Here is a 20,980-nt window from a genome sequence, read left to right on the forward strand (position 1 = left end):
ATTGTTAAATAAGATCTAGGCTACTTCTTCAGTAAAAAAAAACTTCATAATAGCTCTTTCTTACTGTAATTTCTATCATAAACTGTGATAGAAAAGAAATCATGTTAGCTTAGTTTGGTTTCTTTGTTCAGAAACCATGATTTATACTTTAGATATAGCTTGTCAACAATATCTATTACTCAATTAGTATATCAAAATATCAATGTACTATTTATGAATTTGTTTAAAAAAAAGAAAATGAGAATATCACTATTTATCCATTAATGTTTAATTATAAAGACTATTAATTTTCAAAATTTCAGACTGTTTTACAGTTTAAATGTAATTTCAAGAATGTTAGTAATTTATATGTACCAACTGAATATATCAATATAGCCTTATATTATTAAAAATAAAATAATAAAAAAATACACACACACACAAAATATACATATAAATACCTGCTGGGAGTTTGGAAACAGGAATGTAATCCTACAAGGAATGGATAATTGGAAGCTGTTTCAAATACATGCTTTTCTGTTTGGACCCAATCGATATCCTTAACAGAAAATATCATAAATAAAAGGATTATATGAATTTAAGTTATATTAACTGAAATAATAATAATAATTTATATTTACTTCATCATCTGTCACTAATTCCTTTTTTATTACTTTCATGGCATATATTCGATTTGTTTTTTTCAGTTCAACCATTAAAACTTTAGCATAAGAACCTCTTCCAATAACACGTAAAAGATCAAAATCTTCAATAGTGTATTGACGAGAGTCAGATGGTTCTAACTATAAATTAGAAATTTAATGTTAAACATGCATTCAACCTAGAAACATTTATATAACAAAAATAAATGTCTCACACATATAAAAAACAAGCATTTATTTCAAACTTTTCCAAAATCAGAACATATTGTAAAAACAATACATTTAGAAGATATAGGGTAACTGTACTAGTAATTGCCACGTGGAAATTAGAAATTTTAAAATAAGCTAGTGAAATATGAAAGCTGCCCTCACCATCTACTGTTGGAGAATTAAATTAAAAGTACATAGTGTAAGAATTATTCCAGAGAAGTCATTCAGACTTTTATTTTAAAATTAAATTTGGATATATCAGTTAAATGTTAGTTAGCTAGTGAAATATTACAGTTGAGATTAAGTTATCAAATTTGTACAGTATTTTAAAAAAAAATATGTTAAGGAAAGTCTATTTATTATTAATGGTATTATAAATATTACAAAGTAGTTTTTAATTATATTTAATTTCATTTAAACTGTGGGTTATATTTTAATTGTACATAGAATTACAGGAATTTTGTATACAATTAACAAAAAATATTTGTTTTCTAATTTTGAAACCATGTCTAAATTATCATAATATATTAATTAAATTTAAAAGAAATTACAAAAAATAAAATAAACATAATAGCAAAATTATCAAACTAAAATAGAAAACTTAGAACAGACAATTGGCATTCTAAAGTAAAATTTTTCCATTTTATAAATATTTCAGTAAAAATTTAAGGTTTCCAAAAATCCATCCAGCAAGAAACAGCATTAAAATCATCAGCTAAATATTTAGAATTACACAAAAAAAATATAAAAATTATGTTTTTAATAAAAAAATTGAAGTTACATAATCAACTATAGAATTTATATCAGTGGGATTTTTTCCCCCTAAAAATCTAGATGGAATTAAATATTTCATTAACCCAAACTTGCATTTTATTAAAAACGCTATTTTCAAAAACCTATTAAATTAATATACACAAATAATTCTCTCTCAAAAATAATTTACCTCTTTTGATATTTGATCAACATCTTGAACAGCTCCACTTATATCAATATCTGACAATATGCTCTCTCTGAGTTCTTTATTTTGTGAATGACGTTTTTTAGCTGCCGGAGTTGCTGCTGCAAAAGAAATTTATATAGATACTTTAACTTTAATTAATCACCCAAAAAATAAAATTGAATCTGTTAAATTCAAAATTAGCAGATTCAATATTTATTAATAAAAGTGCATTCTCACTAACCTAAATTAATTATTGTACAGGGTTGTTCAGATTAGTGGGATTATATACAACTGATTCTAGATTTAACACCTTTCAAAAAGAAAAGACTAAAAGTTGGCAGAATCCAAAACACATGATTTTAACAAAAATTAGTTCAATTTTGATTTGGTTAAGTTAGTATTTTAACATTTATTTTATTCTCATTTTTATGTTCTAAATAAAATATACATAATAATTTTTCATACTCTTTCCCTATTAGTCCAATGAATCAAGGTCAACTGTAAAAAAAAAATAAAAACAAAGACTATACACTGACGTTTTTTTTAATTTTTTTGAATAAGTGTATGAAATACTATGTTAAAATGTGTAGTAAATGTTAATCTTACAGATTTACCATTTAAAAGAAAATACTGTCAAGTAATTTTTATTAAAATAAACTAACAACTTTCAGAATATGTATTTTTCAACAAAAAGTCTGTTTTTTATTTTAGATGATATATTTAAACTACTAGAAATAGTTTTCATTGTTTTTTCTATTGTTTTCTTAAAAATTAGAAATCTTTTAAAAATATAAATTTAATATAGCTTTTCTCAAGAAACTGCAACTATTTTATTTAATATATAATACTATATATTTCACTTGCATTAAATTCTTATAATTAAATGCAATTCAAAGACCATATAAAATGTATTATTAATTTGATGAAAAAAAATTAGTTCTATTTATGCAAAATTTGAATTGAAGTAGGTTTAAATTAGCAAGAATACACTGTGTATTCTTTTGTAGATTCAAAGAAAAAATATTAATTACTTGGAAGAATATAAGAAATTTTAAGTTTAAAGCAAAAAATTTTTAACAGCAGCAAAGTTTAATCATGTTTCTTGAGAACTATTAGTATTTTATCAGTTATCAACAGAGATTTCAACATTTTCAGAAGTAACTCATTCTTTTCTGTTGTCTGCATACATCTATAACAAGAGTTTTCCTTGAATAAATTTATCTTTTAATAGCAACAAAATTACTTGTTTGAAACATCACTTAAGAAATGAGTTTTTTATAATTAAACATAAAAATATTCTTTCACTGATATGAACCACTGATACTAATCAAAAATTATAAATCAGATATAAGTAATCAATTAATTATAGTTAACTGCATTAAAAATCAATTTTATAATTATAATCTAAAATTGTTATATCTGATCTAAAAACATTAGTTTTAATAACAAAAATCAGAACATATTTAACCTTGTTTAATTTAAAAAAAAAAAAAATTTTACATGAAAGTAATTTTTGCTGTTCTTCATCTCTTGAAGGATTTAATCTATTTTCAATTTATCATTAAAGTGCTTTAAAATATTTATTTCATATGTTTATACATAGTAGTTTCAAAATATAGGGAGAAACTTTGGATGGTGATTCCTGCCAGGACAAGAAACAAAAATGTTTCTATAAAAATATGTCCAGCAATGTATTCTGAGATAGATAGGAACATTTTTCACATTAGTTCTCCTTATGGGCAATCATATAAGTGAAGATTTGTCTGCATAGCAGCACATTGTGTGTCACAACACAGAACAGGTCAGTGCAAGTTTGATGTGTAGTACTGTTAGAACAGCCTGTTGTTCATATCAGCAATACGTGGAGATAATATTCACTTGTAGACAAGCAAATGGAAATGATCAAGAAGCAGCATCGATATATCAGGAATGATATCCTGAAAAATAGCAATTACAGCATAAAACATTTGCAGCAGTGTGTTGTCACTTTATGAGACAGGAAGATTTGTCCTAGTGTCACATGGAGGAAGGCCACATCAGGTAAATAAATCTGATCTGAAAACCTTGTTGTACAACATGTTGAGAATAGCTCCAAGCATATGGCCTTTGAGCATGAGTTAAGCAACAAGTCTGTGTTGCTACTCTACATGAGAATTGCACATATCCCTACCAACTGCAACTTGTGCAGGGTCTATTCCCAGCTGATTTTGAGCCTTGGGATAGGTTTTTACACTGGTTCCTGGACAGGCCACTACTTTTACATTTCTGTCATCCTTTGAATGAAGCAACCTTTCGTAGGGATAAAATAATCAACTTTCACAATACTCATCTGTGGGTTAAGGAGAATCCCCATGGAATGGTTGAATCCCATCATTAGCAACAGTTTCAAGTCAATGTATGGGCTAGAATTCTTGGTGATCACCTGATTGGGTCTTTCATTCTCCCTCAATGTCTCACTGGTCCATTGTATTGGCAGTTCCTGCAGAACACATTGCCAATCCTGCTTAAAGATATACCAGTGGCATATGAGAAGCCATGTGGTTGCCACATGATAGTGCTCAATCCCATTTATATGTTACCATTTACCAGTACCTTAACACCACTTTCCCTGGCAGATGAATTGGTTGAGAAGGTCCTGTCACATGGTGTGCTGATTACTGAACTTAAACTCCCTTAATTTTTATCTGTGGGAAATTTGAAAAGTATATTTTATAATTAAAGTAAATCAATCAGCATTTGTTTTTAAAAGACAGCATCAATCAATTCGAAAACTTGGCTTAAAATTTAACCAACATCTTTCATTCATTAGTGTGATTCATTTCCAAAGAATTAAATAAATAACCTTTTATGGACGATAACTTAAAAGTTTCCATTGAAGAACATCAGCTTTTGTTTTTTCTAGAAATGAAATTATAGCAGTTTTGTAGAAATGAAATTATATGATATATGATGAATGAAATTAAATGATATATGAAATTATATTATGCACATATTGCAACAAATAGTACAAAATAACATTAAAATATTAATTTTATATTAAAATTGGCATTCAATCTGTTTTTATTTTTTTTTAAATAAAATAAATTTCAAGTTTTACAAAATTACAATAGAAAATTATTTAATATAAATTCTTGTTATAAAATATAACATTAAATATATAATAAAACAAATATTGTTCAAAACTGGTTCATGAAAACTGCTCAAATTTGAACAATAAATATAAACTGGAATTATAATTACTAAAGAGTATAAATTTAGAATATATATTTGAGTTTATAAAAAAAATTAAAATGCATGATTAATTTTTTAATATGTTTGAGCTTATTGTTTACATATGAATTTGAGTTTATTGTGGTTCATAAAAAGCTTGAATATATGTAAAGCATAAGAAAGTTAGCTCAGTTGTTGTTATACTAAATCAATTTCTCAAAACTTGGTAACTTAAATCCGTCATCTAATATTTGCAACTTTTCCAATTTAACTTTATAATTTAATTGACTAAAATAGGGCTAAAGAAAGAAGAAAAATAGCATTTTTTAAAAATTATCATTAAACATAACTGAATTAAAAAGATAAACAGAATTGTATATATATATATATATATATTTATTTATTTATTTATTTTTAATCAATTTTTAAGAAAAACAATTAATTACAATTAAAAGTAACTAAATTACTTATTAATTAATTAAAATGAGTCATCATGAATGTTCTGGAATACATTCCATGATGACCTGAAGTTGTCATCATGGAATGTATTCCAGAACATGGAAGTGAATAAAAATGTAACTGTTTGACAGATTTTGTCTTCAGTTTTAATTAATTAATTAGTATGAAAATTACTATCCAGATAAATTTTACAAAATTAAAAACTAATTACTTATTACATTCAAATTTCTTTAGCAGCAAAAACATGAGACTTTGAAAGTAAACAAAGAAAAAATTCAAAAGTATTTGGATAATGAAATAGAATATAAAGATTTTTTATCCCAGGATCCTGGGATTTTTAATATAACACTAAAATTGACATTAACATCAAGCAAAATTTCATAAAAATAAAACTGTTATTAAATTTTCATTTTCAAATTTATTAAACTGTTTGTAAAATTACATTACATTAAACTACAAATTACATTAAAATATGTTTCTATTGTAATTACATGTAAATTTTGCTTTATAAAAGTTAAGAAATTCAAAGTTTAATTGTATTTTAAAAATAATACAGTTAAGCTTTGTATGTTTCATTTTATTTGCAGTAAAAACAACGTTTTATAGAGAAAACAAATGAAGCTTAGTCATATCATGCTTAATAAATTGTCATTAATTTCATCATTTATTTCTTCTAATAAAACAATTTATAAAGGATAATCATTATAGTTGCAATTAATTGTGAAATAAAATAATACTAACATCTTATTAGTGAAGTAGTTTCAGCATCTCCATTTGTAGCAGCATTAGAATTTTGTGAACGAGATTGTGCTGGAATTGAAGAAACAGATTCAAGATGATTTTGAGTTGTTTGATCCTGAAATAATTGTAAATATATAATATAAAATCAGAAAGTTAAAATTTTCAAAAATTGTATTTGATATATATGTATATAAAAGTAATCAATATATCTTTTTTATTTTTCTATTATTGATATTTCATTTATTTTATGTACAAAAAAGATACATGAAGCGTGCAATGCCATAAGGTTGTAAATGCCATTTTTCTCAAAATACATTTTATTGAAGAAATGAATTTTAAATGCAATGTTTTTTCCTACAAAAAAATATTGTGGCGATAGTGGCACTCTAAGTGGCTATATTTTGAAGATAAATTTATGTGCAAGCCATAACGTTTTAAGTGCCAAAGTACAAGCCACGTGACTTTTGGCGTGTAAAATGTTACAGTTTACTTTTACATCATTTTGTTATTCCAATTTGTAACGCAGTGAGTTTTTTACGCAGAACCGGATAACTGAATCCCAGTTTATTAATAGTTAACCTGTATCACCTTATTATTTGATATTTCAAAATGATATTCGGACTTCCATTAATCTTTAAAATTTGAAGTTTTTAAATACATTTTAACTTTTATTACACTAAATTAATACCTTATTGTTTATATTTTCCTTTATTTATCATAATTATATTGCAATTGATAAAGATTACAGCCCAGTTCAAGTACCAAAACTGTGGGCCCAACATTATTGAAGCCAGGAAGCAGTCACTAATAGATTATTGCCAGTTTTTAATGTTAAAATTGATATTAAATTTGTAAATTGTGTTTAATAATTTAAATGCAAGTTTTTGGTATTCAAAACTGTTTTTCAGCTGTAGAAACATTAATTTTATGATTGCAATTGTTTTTGGCATTTACAACTTTATGCACTTGCACAATTTTGGCATTTACAACGTTATGGCTCTAACCCTGTTTTTAAACTTTTTTGTTTCCTTACTATCATACTTAGGTGAATTTCAAGATTGACATCTACACTGACTCGTTATCTGCCCTTAACATGATCTACAGCATCAAGCTCCATCCACTTGCAGTGGAGATACGGAACAACATCTGCGTATCCAATAATAACATTCAAATATTCTGGGTCAGATCACATCAGGGTATGGAGGGGAATGAGCGGGCAGACGCCCTTGCAAAAGAAGCTGCCCTCGACCCAAACATCTCTTACGACTACGGCAAAATCAGCCAAGGGACTCTTAAACGGCTTCTGCGGGAGGAGGCCATAGATACATGGCAATCTCACTGGAACGAACTTGGGCACCACATCATTAAGCAATTCATTCCTGACCTCCGGCAACACAACAAAATAAAGTGGTTTACCCCTGACCACTATACTACTCAGTTTTTGAGTAACCATGGGAAATTTGCTCACTACTTGGTGAGGTTTGTCAATAGAACGTCTGACGAGTGCCCCACCTGTGGGATTAGAGACGGAGCTAACTATTACCTATACGACTGTACTATAACTGCCAAAGAGAGAACTGAAATGAGTCTTCTCCTGAATGAAATTAACATAGACTGGCCCTGCGACCTTACCGACATTTGGAAAAGTCAAGAGATCTTCCACGCCTTCAAAAGGCTCGCAAAAAAGACGATTCTTACTAACAATCAGCTGCTCCAAGATGGGGCAGTTGGGGGACCAAATAGCTCCTGAGGGGCTGCGCTTTCGGGTTTTCCTATCCCCTGCTGGGCGGCAATGCCGCTCTTCTCTTTAGGTACAGGGGATGTCATCTTGTTCTTTCTCCACGCGATACAAGCTGTAACACGGTGATTCGTGAAACTGTTTTATTTTATTGTTTTATCCACTCTATATTTTCATCTTGTCTCTTCAATGTAGCATTCTGTAGCGCCAATTATATTGTTTCCTACGCCCTGGTTGTGCCACTGGCAGGTACAGGGCATGTAAAATAAATCTTTACGTCAATAAACCAACCAAATATCATACTTAGGTGTTTGAAATTAAACCCAATGTTTTATTTCAAAGTGTAAATTGTTAAAATAATTTTTATAGCAGTTGATTAAAGTTTGTTCATTAGAAAAAGTGTTTTTTCTCTCTCCTGAAAAGTTTGTTTTTTGGCATTTACAACATTATGGCATTGCACACTTCACATAATTCAGTTGTTTTAAAATTAAATCATTTTTTTATTGCTATAATTTTGTGCAAATAACTCATGGGTGATCTGTGTTTAAAGTCAATTTGAAAACATGTGTGGGTTATGTAATGTGTAAATTATCTGCTGATGTTAATCAAGGAAGTTATATTATAAGGAGTGGACATGCCCAATCCTTCTTGCAGTAACACGTAAAGCTAAAAATGGCAGTCTGGGAAGCTGCTCCCTCCTATCACCCTTTTCAATGATATTGCAATGCACAGATGAAGTAAAAGTTAAAGAAATGACACAAACAGTTTTATTCCTTTATTTTGCACAAAATGCATAGAAAAAAATCTAGCAATAAGTTGTGTAACTTTCCCAAATGTTATCATATTTTGTTTTAAAAAACTTTTTATATTATTAATTATTGTAAAATAGCAAAAGTCTTAATTTTGAGGGCAGCAGTTTTATAAAAAATTTTATCTATTAATAACGAGTAAAATCTTCATTAAGTCTGGTCCCTTGAGCTTTAACCACCAAAATTTAACAGCATCAATACCCCCTATACACAAGCTATCATACCAAATTTTGTTTCTTAATTTTTATTACATCCTGGGATATTAAACAAAATAGATGCCAACTCACTTATGCACATGCACATTCATGAAATTCCCCCCTTTTTGGGTTCAGGCGGTCTCAAAATGCAATTTTCAAAAAACTTGTAGGGTCAAATTTGGCCCAATTCCAATACTTTCCTTCCTAATGTATACATGACAGCTGGAAAAATAAAACTTACTGATTAAATATTATTCCATTTTCTCCACAGTTTTTCAGCTTATTACTGGACTTTCAAACACAATAGATGTCAGTTTTTCATTGTAATATGTAATACTAAATTAAGAACTCATGTAAATCTTCTGAAGTGAATTCGAAAAGGGTAGCACCACAATGTCAGTTTCCAGAAAGTTCTCCCTCTTTCTGGCTTCAGTCTTGTGACATCATGTCCACACCTTTATACTATAACCTCCTTGATAATAATTCATATTTATAAAGTTTTTATTTGTCATTTGTATAAAGTCATTAAGAATATCTTTAAAAATGTGAAAATTTTTTACACACTGCAAATACCTGTTATTGTGCTTTTTTCCAGAACAATTCAAAACACACATTTCCATTTCTCTACCATCTATTTTCTTTGTATCAAACCACATTTGAATTATTATTATTATTGTTGTTACTGTGTAATTTCTACTTTTTGCAGCAATTGTTTTAATATTATATCTAAATATCTATGATCTGTATAAACATCCAACTACAATTTACTCCTCTAATTCTAGCTGCAGGAATGTAAATATTCACTCTATAATGGTCATGGCATAACTACAGAAAACCTATTAGCATGGATTTGTGCTGTTCATGTATGTATCCCTATCTAAGAATTGCTTAACTATATGACCTGTGTTTAATATGGCTGCTATCTACACAGTTAATCTTCATTTATAATAATAACCTATCAGTTTAATGACTGCTTGGACTTATAACCAGCTCTTCAGCCCAAGAAATCCCTTTCTCAGTCCGAGTCTCATGTTTTAAATGTATGTTTTGCATTCAGTCGAATTGTTACTATTCAGTTTAATCTGCAGCTGCATTCTGTTGTTAGTCTGTTTTATTTGTGCATGTTCAGTGAGTTTGGTTATTAAAATTTTGAATATTTATAGACATTGCCTCTATCCATAGATTCAATGACATCTCCATTTCTAAGTACAGAATCATCTTTCTTCAGGACTCCTTTTTCTACGGGAAGTGTTCTATATTTGTGTACGCCAAACTCCATTTAAATGTCAATGGAGTAGATGTGTATAACTTCTAAGAAGTGATTTAGCTGTGCTTGTGTGGATGCATAAAAATTTTTTCTCTTCTGTATACATGAGTTAATACATATTGTGTTATTCTGTTGTGCTTAATGTTGTATCCATATTTATTGTTATTTAATCTATTGGATAGTATGTTTAAGGCTTAAGAAAATCAAAGCAAACCGGGGATGAAAAGTATGTCCAATCATGTGAATGGGGCTCAAAGGAAATTAAAACAGTCCCAGGAAAACTTACAATAGAAGAATAACATTATGGTCACAAAAACATCACAATAAAATGAAGTAACATCTTAGCCAATCCTGCAGACATTGAAAAAATTTTCCAGAATGCATGAAAACTAATCTGTTTTAAAAATGAAACTGAAACATGTTTACTTTGTTTTTAATCAGTCACTTGTTACATTACTGCTTACTTACAGGGTTGTGCACTTGAAAGTACAAACAAGTCAATCTTGCTTACTGAACCACAGTTTCAATTTTTTACAAAAAACTGAAAGTCTTAAAAGAACCAAAAAATAAAATCCATTTTTATTTCACAACTCTTTTTGACACTATTTAACGGGTGGAACTTCACGTTGGTTTGAATTAAAATGAAATATTCACTCATACCTTGCACAGAAAATTTAAAAATTAATTAAACTGCATTTAAAAACTTTTTCTGAATTATCTTGATTAAATTGCTAAATAGAAGTTTTATCGTCATTTAATAAACATTATTTACCTTAAATTTTCATAGATTATAAAACAAAAAATATTATGTCAAAATCATAAAAACATCTTCAAAAAATAATAATAATAATAATAATAATAAATGAAAAGTCAATCAAACTCTAAAAAAAAAAAAAAAAACTCTTTTTGCAAAAAATGAGTGCATTTCTTTAATTTTTCAGAAAAAATTGTATAAACCATTATTATAAATAAATTTCGCACTTTTGGATGACAAAAAGTCCATTAATTAGCTTTCCAGGCAAAAAATTCCCTCACGACATCAGTGATAAGGAAATTTTTAAATGCTTTATAATAATGTAAATAAACCACACATACATGAACCACTTACCGGTGTTGGAAATGAAAAAATGAAAAAAAGTTCTATTTTTGGATCTGTGTTCCGTCGTTTTTATCATCTGAAAAAGAACTTCCAAAGTTCAAAAATGTTAATGATGTTTTTTTCGTTTCCAACACCGGTAAGTGGTTCCTGTACATATGGTTTACATCCCCGGTGTTCCATGAATGTAGAAGCTTACCATAATGTAAATAATTATAAAATAATGCTTTAATTTAAGCATGTATCACGACATAGGATAGCATATGCAATTATAAAATTGATGACATTACATCAGTGATGCCATCAATTTTATGCTTAAATTAAAGCATTATTTTAATTTAAAAGAACTCTTACACTAATTTATCAGTTTGTAAGGAACTGAGTCCGAACCTTATTTTTTATTTTATTATTATTTCTGTTTTATTATCTTTTTGTTTGGGGTTTATGTTTATTTAGGACAAAGGTTCCCCACCACTCTCTTGTTAGTAATGAAAAATGAAGAAAAAACAACTCATGGAGAAATAAGCGCCATAGGAAACATCTTGCGCACTTGCGCTGCCCGGCGGAAGTAACAGTCCGCAGAAAAAAAATGGAGGGGGGAGTCTCCACAATCACTAGTAGAGAAATACTTGATAAACCGTCTTAAACATCCCAGAAAATTATGATAAATATTTTGTAAACAATTTATAAGCTTTGTCGGAAACTTAAAGCTGCCAGAAAAGAAAGTTAATGTTAGCAACTAAGTATGTAAATAAGGGGAGTAACCCAGCTCAAGTGTGACGTCACCTCACAGTATAAAACCCGTACGTTAACCGAAGAAGGAGAGGTGATTTCCAAATCGAGGCAACTGTGAGAGCGAGGTTAATTCGAAAGCGAAGTATTTTCTGATAGAAGTCCAGATTGATAATTGGACGATCCAAGGTGCTAAAGAGGAGTTTGATTGACGATTTGACGATATAGAAAGGATTGAGGAAATAGTTTCTTCGTATAGTGAGGTGACGGATAGACGTTTAATTAGTAAGAGATTTTGTTCATAGTTGCTAAGTATTTGATTTGTCGAATTTCAAAGGGGAATTACTATTAAGTTAAGCTAAGTTCATTGTCGGGTTGACTTGTTGATTTTCGTTAATAAATTTTGTTTGGAATTATTGATATTTGTACGTAGTACGTTCTAGTCGCTAATTAAATATATTTGAACTTTTGATTTGACTTAATATTTATCGTTGTTATTACTAATTTTTCGGTGCACGCTTAAAAGCCCAGGCCTGGCAAACTAATCTTGAATCCGCGTAAAGTACCCGTTAGGTTAACGGAAGTTTTACCGACCGTAATTATAGTCGGTTTCCTAAGATACTAAAAAAAATTGTACTTTACAAGTTTAGTGTTGCACAGCAAATTATACAATAAGCCTATTTAATTATTTGTATGATTTAATTTGAATTTTTTAAACTATGTATTAAACTATTGTTTTATTTTGTTTGCTAGTGAGCAATCATTTTTAGGGAAATTTTGGGTCCTGAAAATATTCTGTACCCACGAAGTGGACAAAGAAGCTCCCTGAAAAGGCTCACCTTATGTATATTGCATTTGTTTTCGTGTGTGTGTCATGAAGTCTTAAATGTAGCACCATTTTTCAGTGTTGCATTGTGTTTTCTAAAAATGTAATGAATGCTGGATGTATTCTGTGTAGATGTAATATATACAATAACCATAAGTATGAAATGCCTTCCAGTAATCTATGTATGCCAAGTGTAAGTTTCTGTGCACTTGTTGTAGAATGACTGAATCTATGAGTAACTATTGTTTGCATCTCGTATGGTTTCTATGATAACCTCTTTTGTTGCTTTGTGAGAATGTTGTTTTGTTCTATATGAAAGTATATTTTGTGTGATGAATAAAGTAAATATTTTGTAGAGTATAAGAAGGTATGTGATTGGTCTGCATTGTGTAAGATCTCTGGTGTTGTTGTTTTTGGGTTTCATGTATTTAATGCCTTATGTAAGAAATTTTGACACATCTTGAGGATTGTGTATGTAAAATGTTTGGCTAGTTCCTGTGCAAAGATGTAAAGTTGCAAATTGCCAATGTTGTCTATACCAGGTATCTTCTGTGTATTCTTTGTACTGCATATTGGATGTTGTATATATTTTTATTTCCACACAGGGCATGACAATTGGTGTCTTACACAATTTTTTCTTCCTCTTTGACCAAGCTTACTTTATTTTTGTATGTATTTGGATTGAACCAAACTATAGTGGATGCAATTTTAAGGAGTTCTGATGGCATTAACTGGTGTGCAATTGAACCACAACTGTCATCATCTATATACTTGTTTGAGACAGCTGTATGAAAAGTTTTGAGTAATCAGACAATTCTGAAAGCATAATATTTTTTGTCAATGAGTATAGTTATCCAAAACAAACCTGAAATAATCCAGCATTTAATGATTAAACCATACAGAATATAGAAACCTTGGTTTTTTTTTATATATACAATAAATTGCTATCGGAAGTGAAACAGAAAAAATTTGAATGTTTCAATGTTTAAGATGATACCTTCTAAACTGTATACAAAAAGAATTATGATTTCAATGGTGTTCCAGAAGATCAGAATATAAAGTAGAGTGACTGACGTGAGGTTTTATTCCCATTCTAATTTTCAACAGTATATGTTAATATGTGCTACATGCTGCCATGGATTATCCACATAAAATCACAGTAATAAAACTTAAACATAATGTTTAAGTTTTACTATTATGATTTTATGTTGATGTGTGATTACTATTTTGAAATAATATATACTAATATATGAATCACTACTATATACCTAATCTTTCATAATTTAACTTTATCTATATTTACCATAACTCCAGTACACGATAACTTCACTACTTTGTGACATTTCTTATGCACCATTAATTTACAATTGATACACTTGAATCCTTGACGACCTAGTCCCCAGATTCTGTCATGACAATAGGCACAAAATGCTCTCTGAAAATTTAACTCGTAACGTTAATATGATAATTTGTAGAATTATCAAATAGTATAAAAACATAATTTAAAATACAGTTCATATATTTATAATTGCACAAAATCAAATACCATTTTACATTAATTTTATATTAATATATTGATCAATACTATTAACACAATAAGAGAAAAATATTCATTTTTAAGTATCATAACTGAATTGAGATAAGAATGAAAAACAAAGTTCTGGAAACTAATATTTAAAGTATCTTCAAGAATACTTTTGAAACAAAAATTATTGAATCTGAAATTTCATGAGATTAAATACTAAAACTCAGAAAGTAATGTATTTCAACAGTGACAGAGATTTAGAGTAAAGCATTATATCATTCTCTAAACTTGATTCATTCATATACCATAGTTATAATAATGTACAGTACATATAAAAGGCTGTTCTGAAAGTAATGCCTGTTTGACATGTTTTCTGAAACTATTGTGAGATACCAGTCACTACTGTGAGTAAAGAATCACATTAGAAGTAAACAGTGTCACTTTTTCCATCAACAACAGTGACTAGACACCCACATATTTGGAATATGTGAAATATGGAATATATTCCCATGTGGGGATGAAGTAATTGTCACCTGTATGACCTGAAATCCTACAGGTAATTGAATGATTAATGAACTGGCAATTCAAGTGACTGGATGAGCCAAAGTCAATAGCTCAGGGTTCGGAACTCCTGGGGAGTTCCGAACCATGCTCTGCTTGCCCACATCTTAAAAAGATGTGAGCAAGCAGAGTTTAGGAAGCTCCAATAAATCAACAGAGAACAACAAGGAATTGCCTAGAGGGAATATTGAAAAATAAACAAATGTGATTAATCAACCTAGCTATCATCACATCATTAATTAAGGCCAGCAATAATAACTGTAAGCAAATCTAGAAATATGTAAATCTCTTTCTTTATGACTGATTACATAGCAACCATGTGTGTAAAACAATATGAGCTTTAATAAATGGAATTTTTCTTGTTAGCTTGTAGGCTGGAGTCCTTTCCATCCAGATCCATATGTAGTACGACACCTTTCAAAAAAGTGCAACAAGAAAATTAACATGAAGCTTGTTTACCAGCTTGTGAAATTTGGGGTAAAGATTGCTGGACATAGTCACGAGATAACCAAAGTACAGAGATGACAATGGAAATATGACGTCTTTGCATTACCAGATAGAATAACTCTACCTTCCCAACTCACAAATTTCTTTAATTCCATATTTTGTTGAACCAAGAATGTAAAGTTGAAGTAAAGAGATGTCATCAAATTCCTGACCAATGAATAATAAACTGTCTTCAACAGCCACAAAAATCTCAAAAGTCTGTATGGTGAGGCAATGATTTAGTGAATAATATGCAGAGATGGGAAAAAGTTTAAAGAAGGATAAACCAATGTTGAAGACAGACTGCATAGTAGAAGACCATCAACAGCAGTCATTAATGAAATCCAAAACAAGATGGATGACATAATTCATACAGACTGGCATGTTGCTACTTGAGAGATTTCTGAAGAACTTAGTGACTGTCACAGTACCATACAGCAGATTATTAATAACCTGGGGTACAAGAAAGTGTATAAATATGGGTCTCTCATCAATTAACAGCTGATTTGAAAAAGAAGAGACTGCATGTGTATTCAAAACTCAATATAGCTGACCCTTGATAATCTGACAGGTATGGGACCAAAGGGGTGTCGGATTACCAAAAGTGATTACATATTTGGCATTGTTTTGCTAGCAGTAGCCTACAATATTCCTACATTTTATGAGTAAAATGCTGCCTAGGTTAATATGGAAATGAAACATCCATTTCGGTTAACTAAAACATGTTTATTAAAAGAAATATGGAAGCCAATAAATGTACATACAATATGTACAGGCATAAATAATACAGTACGTACAGAACTGCTCATGGAAAACACAAGAAATGTATGTCATTATGTAAGAATTGGGTGGGGAGATTCATGTTGCAACATCCTTCTGTGCAAGCAGACACGTAACGGGATGGGGACTACAGTGACCTTGACAGGAGGTGCGTCGGACTACCGAGCATGTTGGATTATCAAGGGTCAGCTGTAAATAGTAGCTGCTACATTGCAACATTCAGGAAACTTGAAAAGCAACCATAAGAAAAGACCAGGGAAACAACTAAAAGATATCCAGTAACACCACAATAATGCACAATCTCCACACTTTTGGAATATCACAATTTCTTACACAAATAGAATGATCAGAATAATTTAATATTGAGGCTGTAAAGAAGTGCTACATTTTCCAACTTCCACTCATTTGGTCAAATAAAGCAAACCATCAGGGCTAGCACCTTGATGTTACAGGTGAGTCCAAGACACTATCCAGTGCTAGGTAAGAGCTTATTTCAAAAGGCCTAAAAGACTTTTCTAAAGTGGCTTTGACAAGTAGGTTAAAGTGGTGCAAATGCACTGCCACTAATGGATACTAGTTCCTGTAGCTTAGATTACATCAGAAGTCAGCAGGGTCAAACGTGTCTTCAAGGTATGCAGGGTCATTAGGGCTTCTATGCTCATCAGGTTCATGTACAGTACATCAGAAACAGAGAAGATGCAGCAACATAGATTTTTCTATGCTGGAATGAGTATTTGAATGAAATATTATTGACTTTCTTCAACCATTATTGCAATGTAGCTTGAATCTGGTACTTTGGCTTTCCTTTAAGTAATTTTCTTTGAATTAAATTAACACACAGCATACTTACACATCCTAGTGGTGGCAAATCCAAAACATGCTAGAACATGGAAGCTGCTAGATTACAGAATGTCAGATTAAAGAGGTTCAACTTGTACCATGTTATATAGACAAAGAATTACTTCACACATGTATGTAATTGCACATATTTCATGTTGTTAATTTAAAAAGAATTATAATCTGAGAAGCATTACTTCCATTATAACCTACATATTATATATAGGTAAGCAGTAATTTCAGCATACCCAGTATGGTAAAAAAGTTTTAAAAAATAAATTTTGTTAATTTAGTAGTTTGATTAATTAACTATTAATCTGCTGTTCCTGTATTCATCTTGAATTCCTTATAATACATTAAAATAAAAAAAACAAATTCCCATAATTTATTAAATACTTATAAAATTGATTATGGCTGTAAAAAAAACAACAATAGTTTCCAAGAACACATAAAACTTAATCAATTTGTATGTGATATTTATTACATTTACATAAAAATTATATAAGAAAATTTCAACCAAAAAATTAATGTAGATAGCAATCTCAAAGGTTTGATTTATTCATGTATTCTCTTAAGTATATTACTTAGATATCCAACAGCTATCAGTGATGATATAATATGAAGTTTTTTCTAATACATTTTCACAAAGATTTACTAAGAGTGTTTATCTGTATTACAAAATATCTTTATATTATTATTGTAAATACAAATTTATACTACTGTAGTTAAACTTTAATGTTCTCATTAAAATTAATATTTCATCTTTGATTTGATTATCATCTTATTTGATATAATAGCAGATATTTGTGAATGAAAATAATTTTATTCACAAAAACACTGAACTCTCAATTATCCATGTGCAGATTATCTGTGCATTGTAAAAATATTTTGTCCAGCTTGTCCATGGACAGCATAACAAACAGGAAGTTGTATACACATCATCAGTGTAAAAGCAGTAAGCTTTGAAGCTCATATGCCTTTCCAAGAAATGGTCTTAAACCTCCACAGAGTTGACTCAATTTAAAAATGAAACTTTACAAAATTAATTGATAGAATACACACACACAAAAAATCGTACTTGCACACTATAAACAGTTGAAAAAAATATCCTACTAACCCTAAAATTAAAATACAGTAATTTGGAAAAAATACATGAATTATACACAGTAATGTGAGATTTAAATTTGCACACAACATTAGTAAAAATAAAAATAACATATTAAGTAAAAATTATTTACAAAAAACATGGCTGGCGTTATTACATTTAATAATATATAAAAAATATAATACGACATTTACAAAGTTAAAAACTTTGTGTCTTGTCCTTCTTTTTGCCGTATTACACCATCAGCAGTCCTCAAGTCCTCACAGTCCCTCGGAGACGACCTTTCTTTTGAGGCTACTGCCTCCGTGAGAAAATGCAGAGTAGGTAAAAGCGTCCTCTGGTGTTGTTGCCACAATCAATAAAAATATTACATGTTTTTTGTAAATAATTTTTACTTAAAATGTAATATTTTTATTGATTGTGGCAACAACACCAGAGGACGCTTTTACCTACTCTGCATTTTCTCACGGAGGCAGTAGCCTCAAAAGAAAGGTCGTCTCCGAAGGACTGTGAGGACTTGAGGACTGCTGATGGTGTAATACGGCGAAAAGAAGGACAAGACACAAAGTTTTTAACTTTGTAAATGTCGTATTATATTTTTTATATATTATTAAAAATAACATACTTTTTATATTTATTGACTACATACACATTTCTGCTTATGAAACTTGGGACTCACATTTGCATTGCATTATAATTGCATTGAACTGTATATACTGTAAATTGTAGTTTCATTTAAAACCTCTGAATAGTTCCTTTTTTTTTTTTTTACAGTTTAGAGGGATATTTTTGATTACTTACGTTTTCTGGTTTTTCGGGATCATGGATGCACTAAATAGCACAGATAATTGGGAGTATGGGGTATTTTCTATTGTATCAAAAATAGAGTCCAAAATGTCTGTTCAAAATTAGAAAAAATGGTTTTGAAAAATATTTCTTTCTTAGTCTCATTGTTAATTGTGAAGTTATTTTAGCTTGTAAATTTAATAATATTCCTTTCTCTTATACTTCATATAGTAGATAATTCTAAATTTTAAAACTGTATAGAATTCAAATTAATGAGATGTTAATATTACTGATATTCAATTTGAAAAAGACACTGACAATAGGAATGCTACATATAATATATTACAAATATTTTTGTAAACTAAAAATTTTTTGCTATAAATTCTTCAATTCAAATTCATTCTTGAAAGAAAAATAGTAAAATAAGATATGGAAGACTGAGACTGCTAAAGAAAGTACAAATTTAAAAACTTTTAAAAAACAAGTTTTTAAACCTCTACTTTCCTTAGTATGATGATCCAAACAATCTTGGATCTTCTTGAATAAAAATATATGAATAAATCACTGAACTGTTTAATATATAAAAATATTATAAAACTGTAAATATTCATGTGTTGACATATAAGGTGTATCTGATTAGAAAAATTGATTAAAAATAACAATAATGTAAATTAAAAGTTAATATCAACAAATAAAATATATTTTATTTAATGATTTACCCTATTAAATCTTTTAGCTTGAAATATGTGACCGTTTATACGATACAGTTTACGCCATCTTCTAGCACCCCTACGATAAATACTTTCTGGAATTTTCAATATTTAATTATCTCTAAAATCTGAATTAATTACATTTATTAAGTATTTAAAAATATATATTATTACATACTATCTTCTCCTGGACAAGGTAATCCTGGTGCTGGAGGAATACTAGGAAATACTATTTAAAAAGAAAATCAAAATATTATATGACACAATGTAACTAATTACAGTTCATGTATAATATTAATAAAAAGTTTAAAGATCACAAACCAATTTAAACTTGTATGGATAAAATATCAAGTTAAAATATACTATGATCATCGGAACAGAAATTTCAATATATTACATACATTGGTAATGGGTTAATTTGAATAATTTTCCTAATTATTTGATTAATATTTAAATATTTAAATGATTCATTCAAATCTGTAAAATTCTTTCTTTCAGCTAAATTCTGGCAATTTCTCAGACATTTAACATTAAAATGTAATTGCTTTATATTTCCCATATTAACCTTATCCATGCGGTTAGGTACCGATCGGTCTGTATCATGTGACTTCTTCGTTTATCAGTGATGCAAAACGTACCGATCGGTCCAAATTAAAAAATTAATCAAAAACTTCGATTAATTTGCGCTATATTCGAGTTTTCCAGAGATCTTAGCTTTGATTCGCTCTTCTGTATGTCAATTGACTTTGTTTAAGCCAATAAACGTTTTGTTTATTGCCCTGAGCCATAAATATTTTGGTAAATACATCCCCTACTATTCTACAGTAAATCTTCGCAGTTAACTACACAGTTGGCTGAAAACAATCAAAGGGAAACTCCTTCTACAGTTTTATTGAGTCTCTTCTGTCTTTGTTGACGTTACTTTAACCAATCACAGACTTATGAAACGAAAAAATTGCCGCGAAAAGCCCCGCCTCCAACCTTCGAAGTAAAATGTAAACAATCACTGTAAATTTGCTTTTTAAATCGATTTTTAATTCTAATTAACTAATTTAATGCACTTAGACATTAAATTAGCTAATTCGACAATATTTAGGCGAGTAAATATGTTTTTAAAACTATCTAGCGATAAATATTCCCGGGAAACTCCACCTTCCTATAGTAAGTCTATGGAAGGTGTTCGCGCTGTTAATTTGGCTTTAAAATTTTTGTCAAATGAATTCATATATATTTTGAATACATTCAATTATTTTACAAAAGTAAGAGCAAAGCTCTATGACTGACACAGTCCTGACTAATCAGTGTCGCTTCACGAACAATCGAC

General features: G+C 29.3%; 1 protein-coding gene across 2 annotated transcripts in view; it reads right to left on the reverse strand.

Annotated features, from left to right (window-relative positions):
- The window catches only part of aPKC (protein kinase C iota type), a 77,847-nt gene that overhangs the window by 25,135 nt on the left and 31,732 nt on the right, over positions 1 to 20,980 (reverse strand). The window contains exons 5-11 of one of the 2 annotated variants that reach the window (XM_067267990.1): positions 19,835 to 19,885; positions 19,666 to 19,751; positions 14,170 to 14,301; positions 6,202 to 6,316; positions 1,795 to 1,907; positions 621 to 782; positions 441 to 538 (exon numbers count right to left, since the gene is read on the reverse strand). In XM_067267990.1, the coding sequence (XP_067124091.1) occupies positions 441 to 538; positions 621 to 782; positions 1,795 to 1,907; positions 6,202 to 6,316; positions 14,170 to 14,301; positions 19,666 to 19,751; positions 19,835 to 19,885 (757 nt within the window). Of the gene's footprint in view, positions 1 to 440; positions 539 to 620; positions 783 to 1,794; positions 1,911 to 6,201; positions 6,317 to 14,169; positions 14,302 to 19,665; positions 19,752 to 19,834; positions 19,886 to 20,980 lie in introns of both variants that reach the window. The other variant, XM_067267989.1, reaches the window with a different exon arrangement.

Source organism: Centruroides vittatus, unplaced genomic scaffold (genome assembly GCF_030686945.1).
Source record: "Centruroides vittatus isolate TY-2023 unplaced genomic scaffold, ASM3068694v2 contig_3127, whole genome shotgun sequence".
In the NCBI taxonomy this organism is placed as follows: Eukaryota; Metazoa; Arthropoda; class Arachnida; order Scorpiones; family Buthidae; genus Centruroides; species Centruroides vittatus.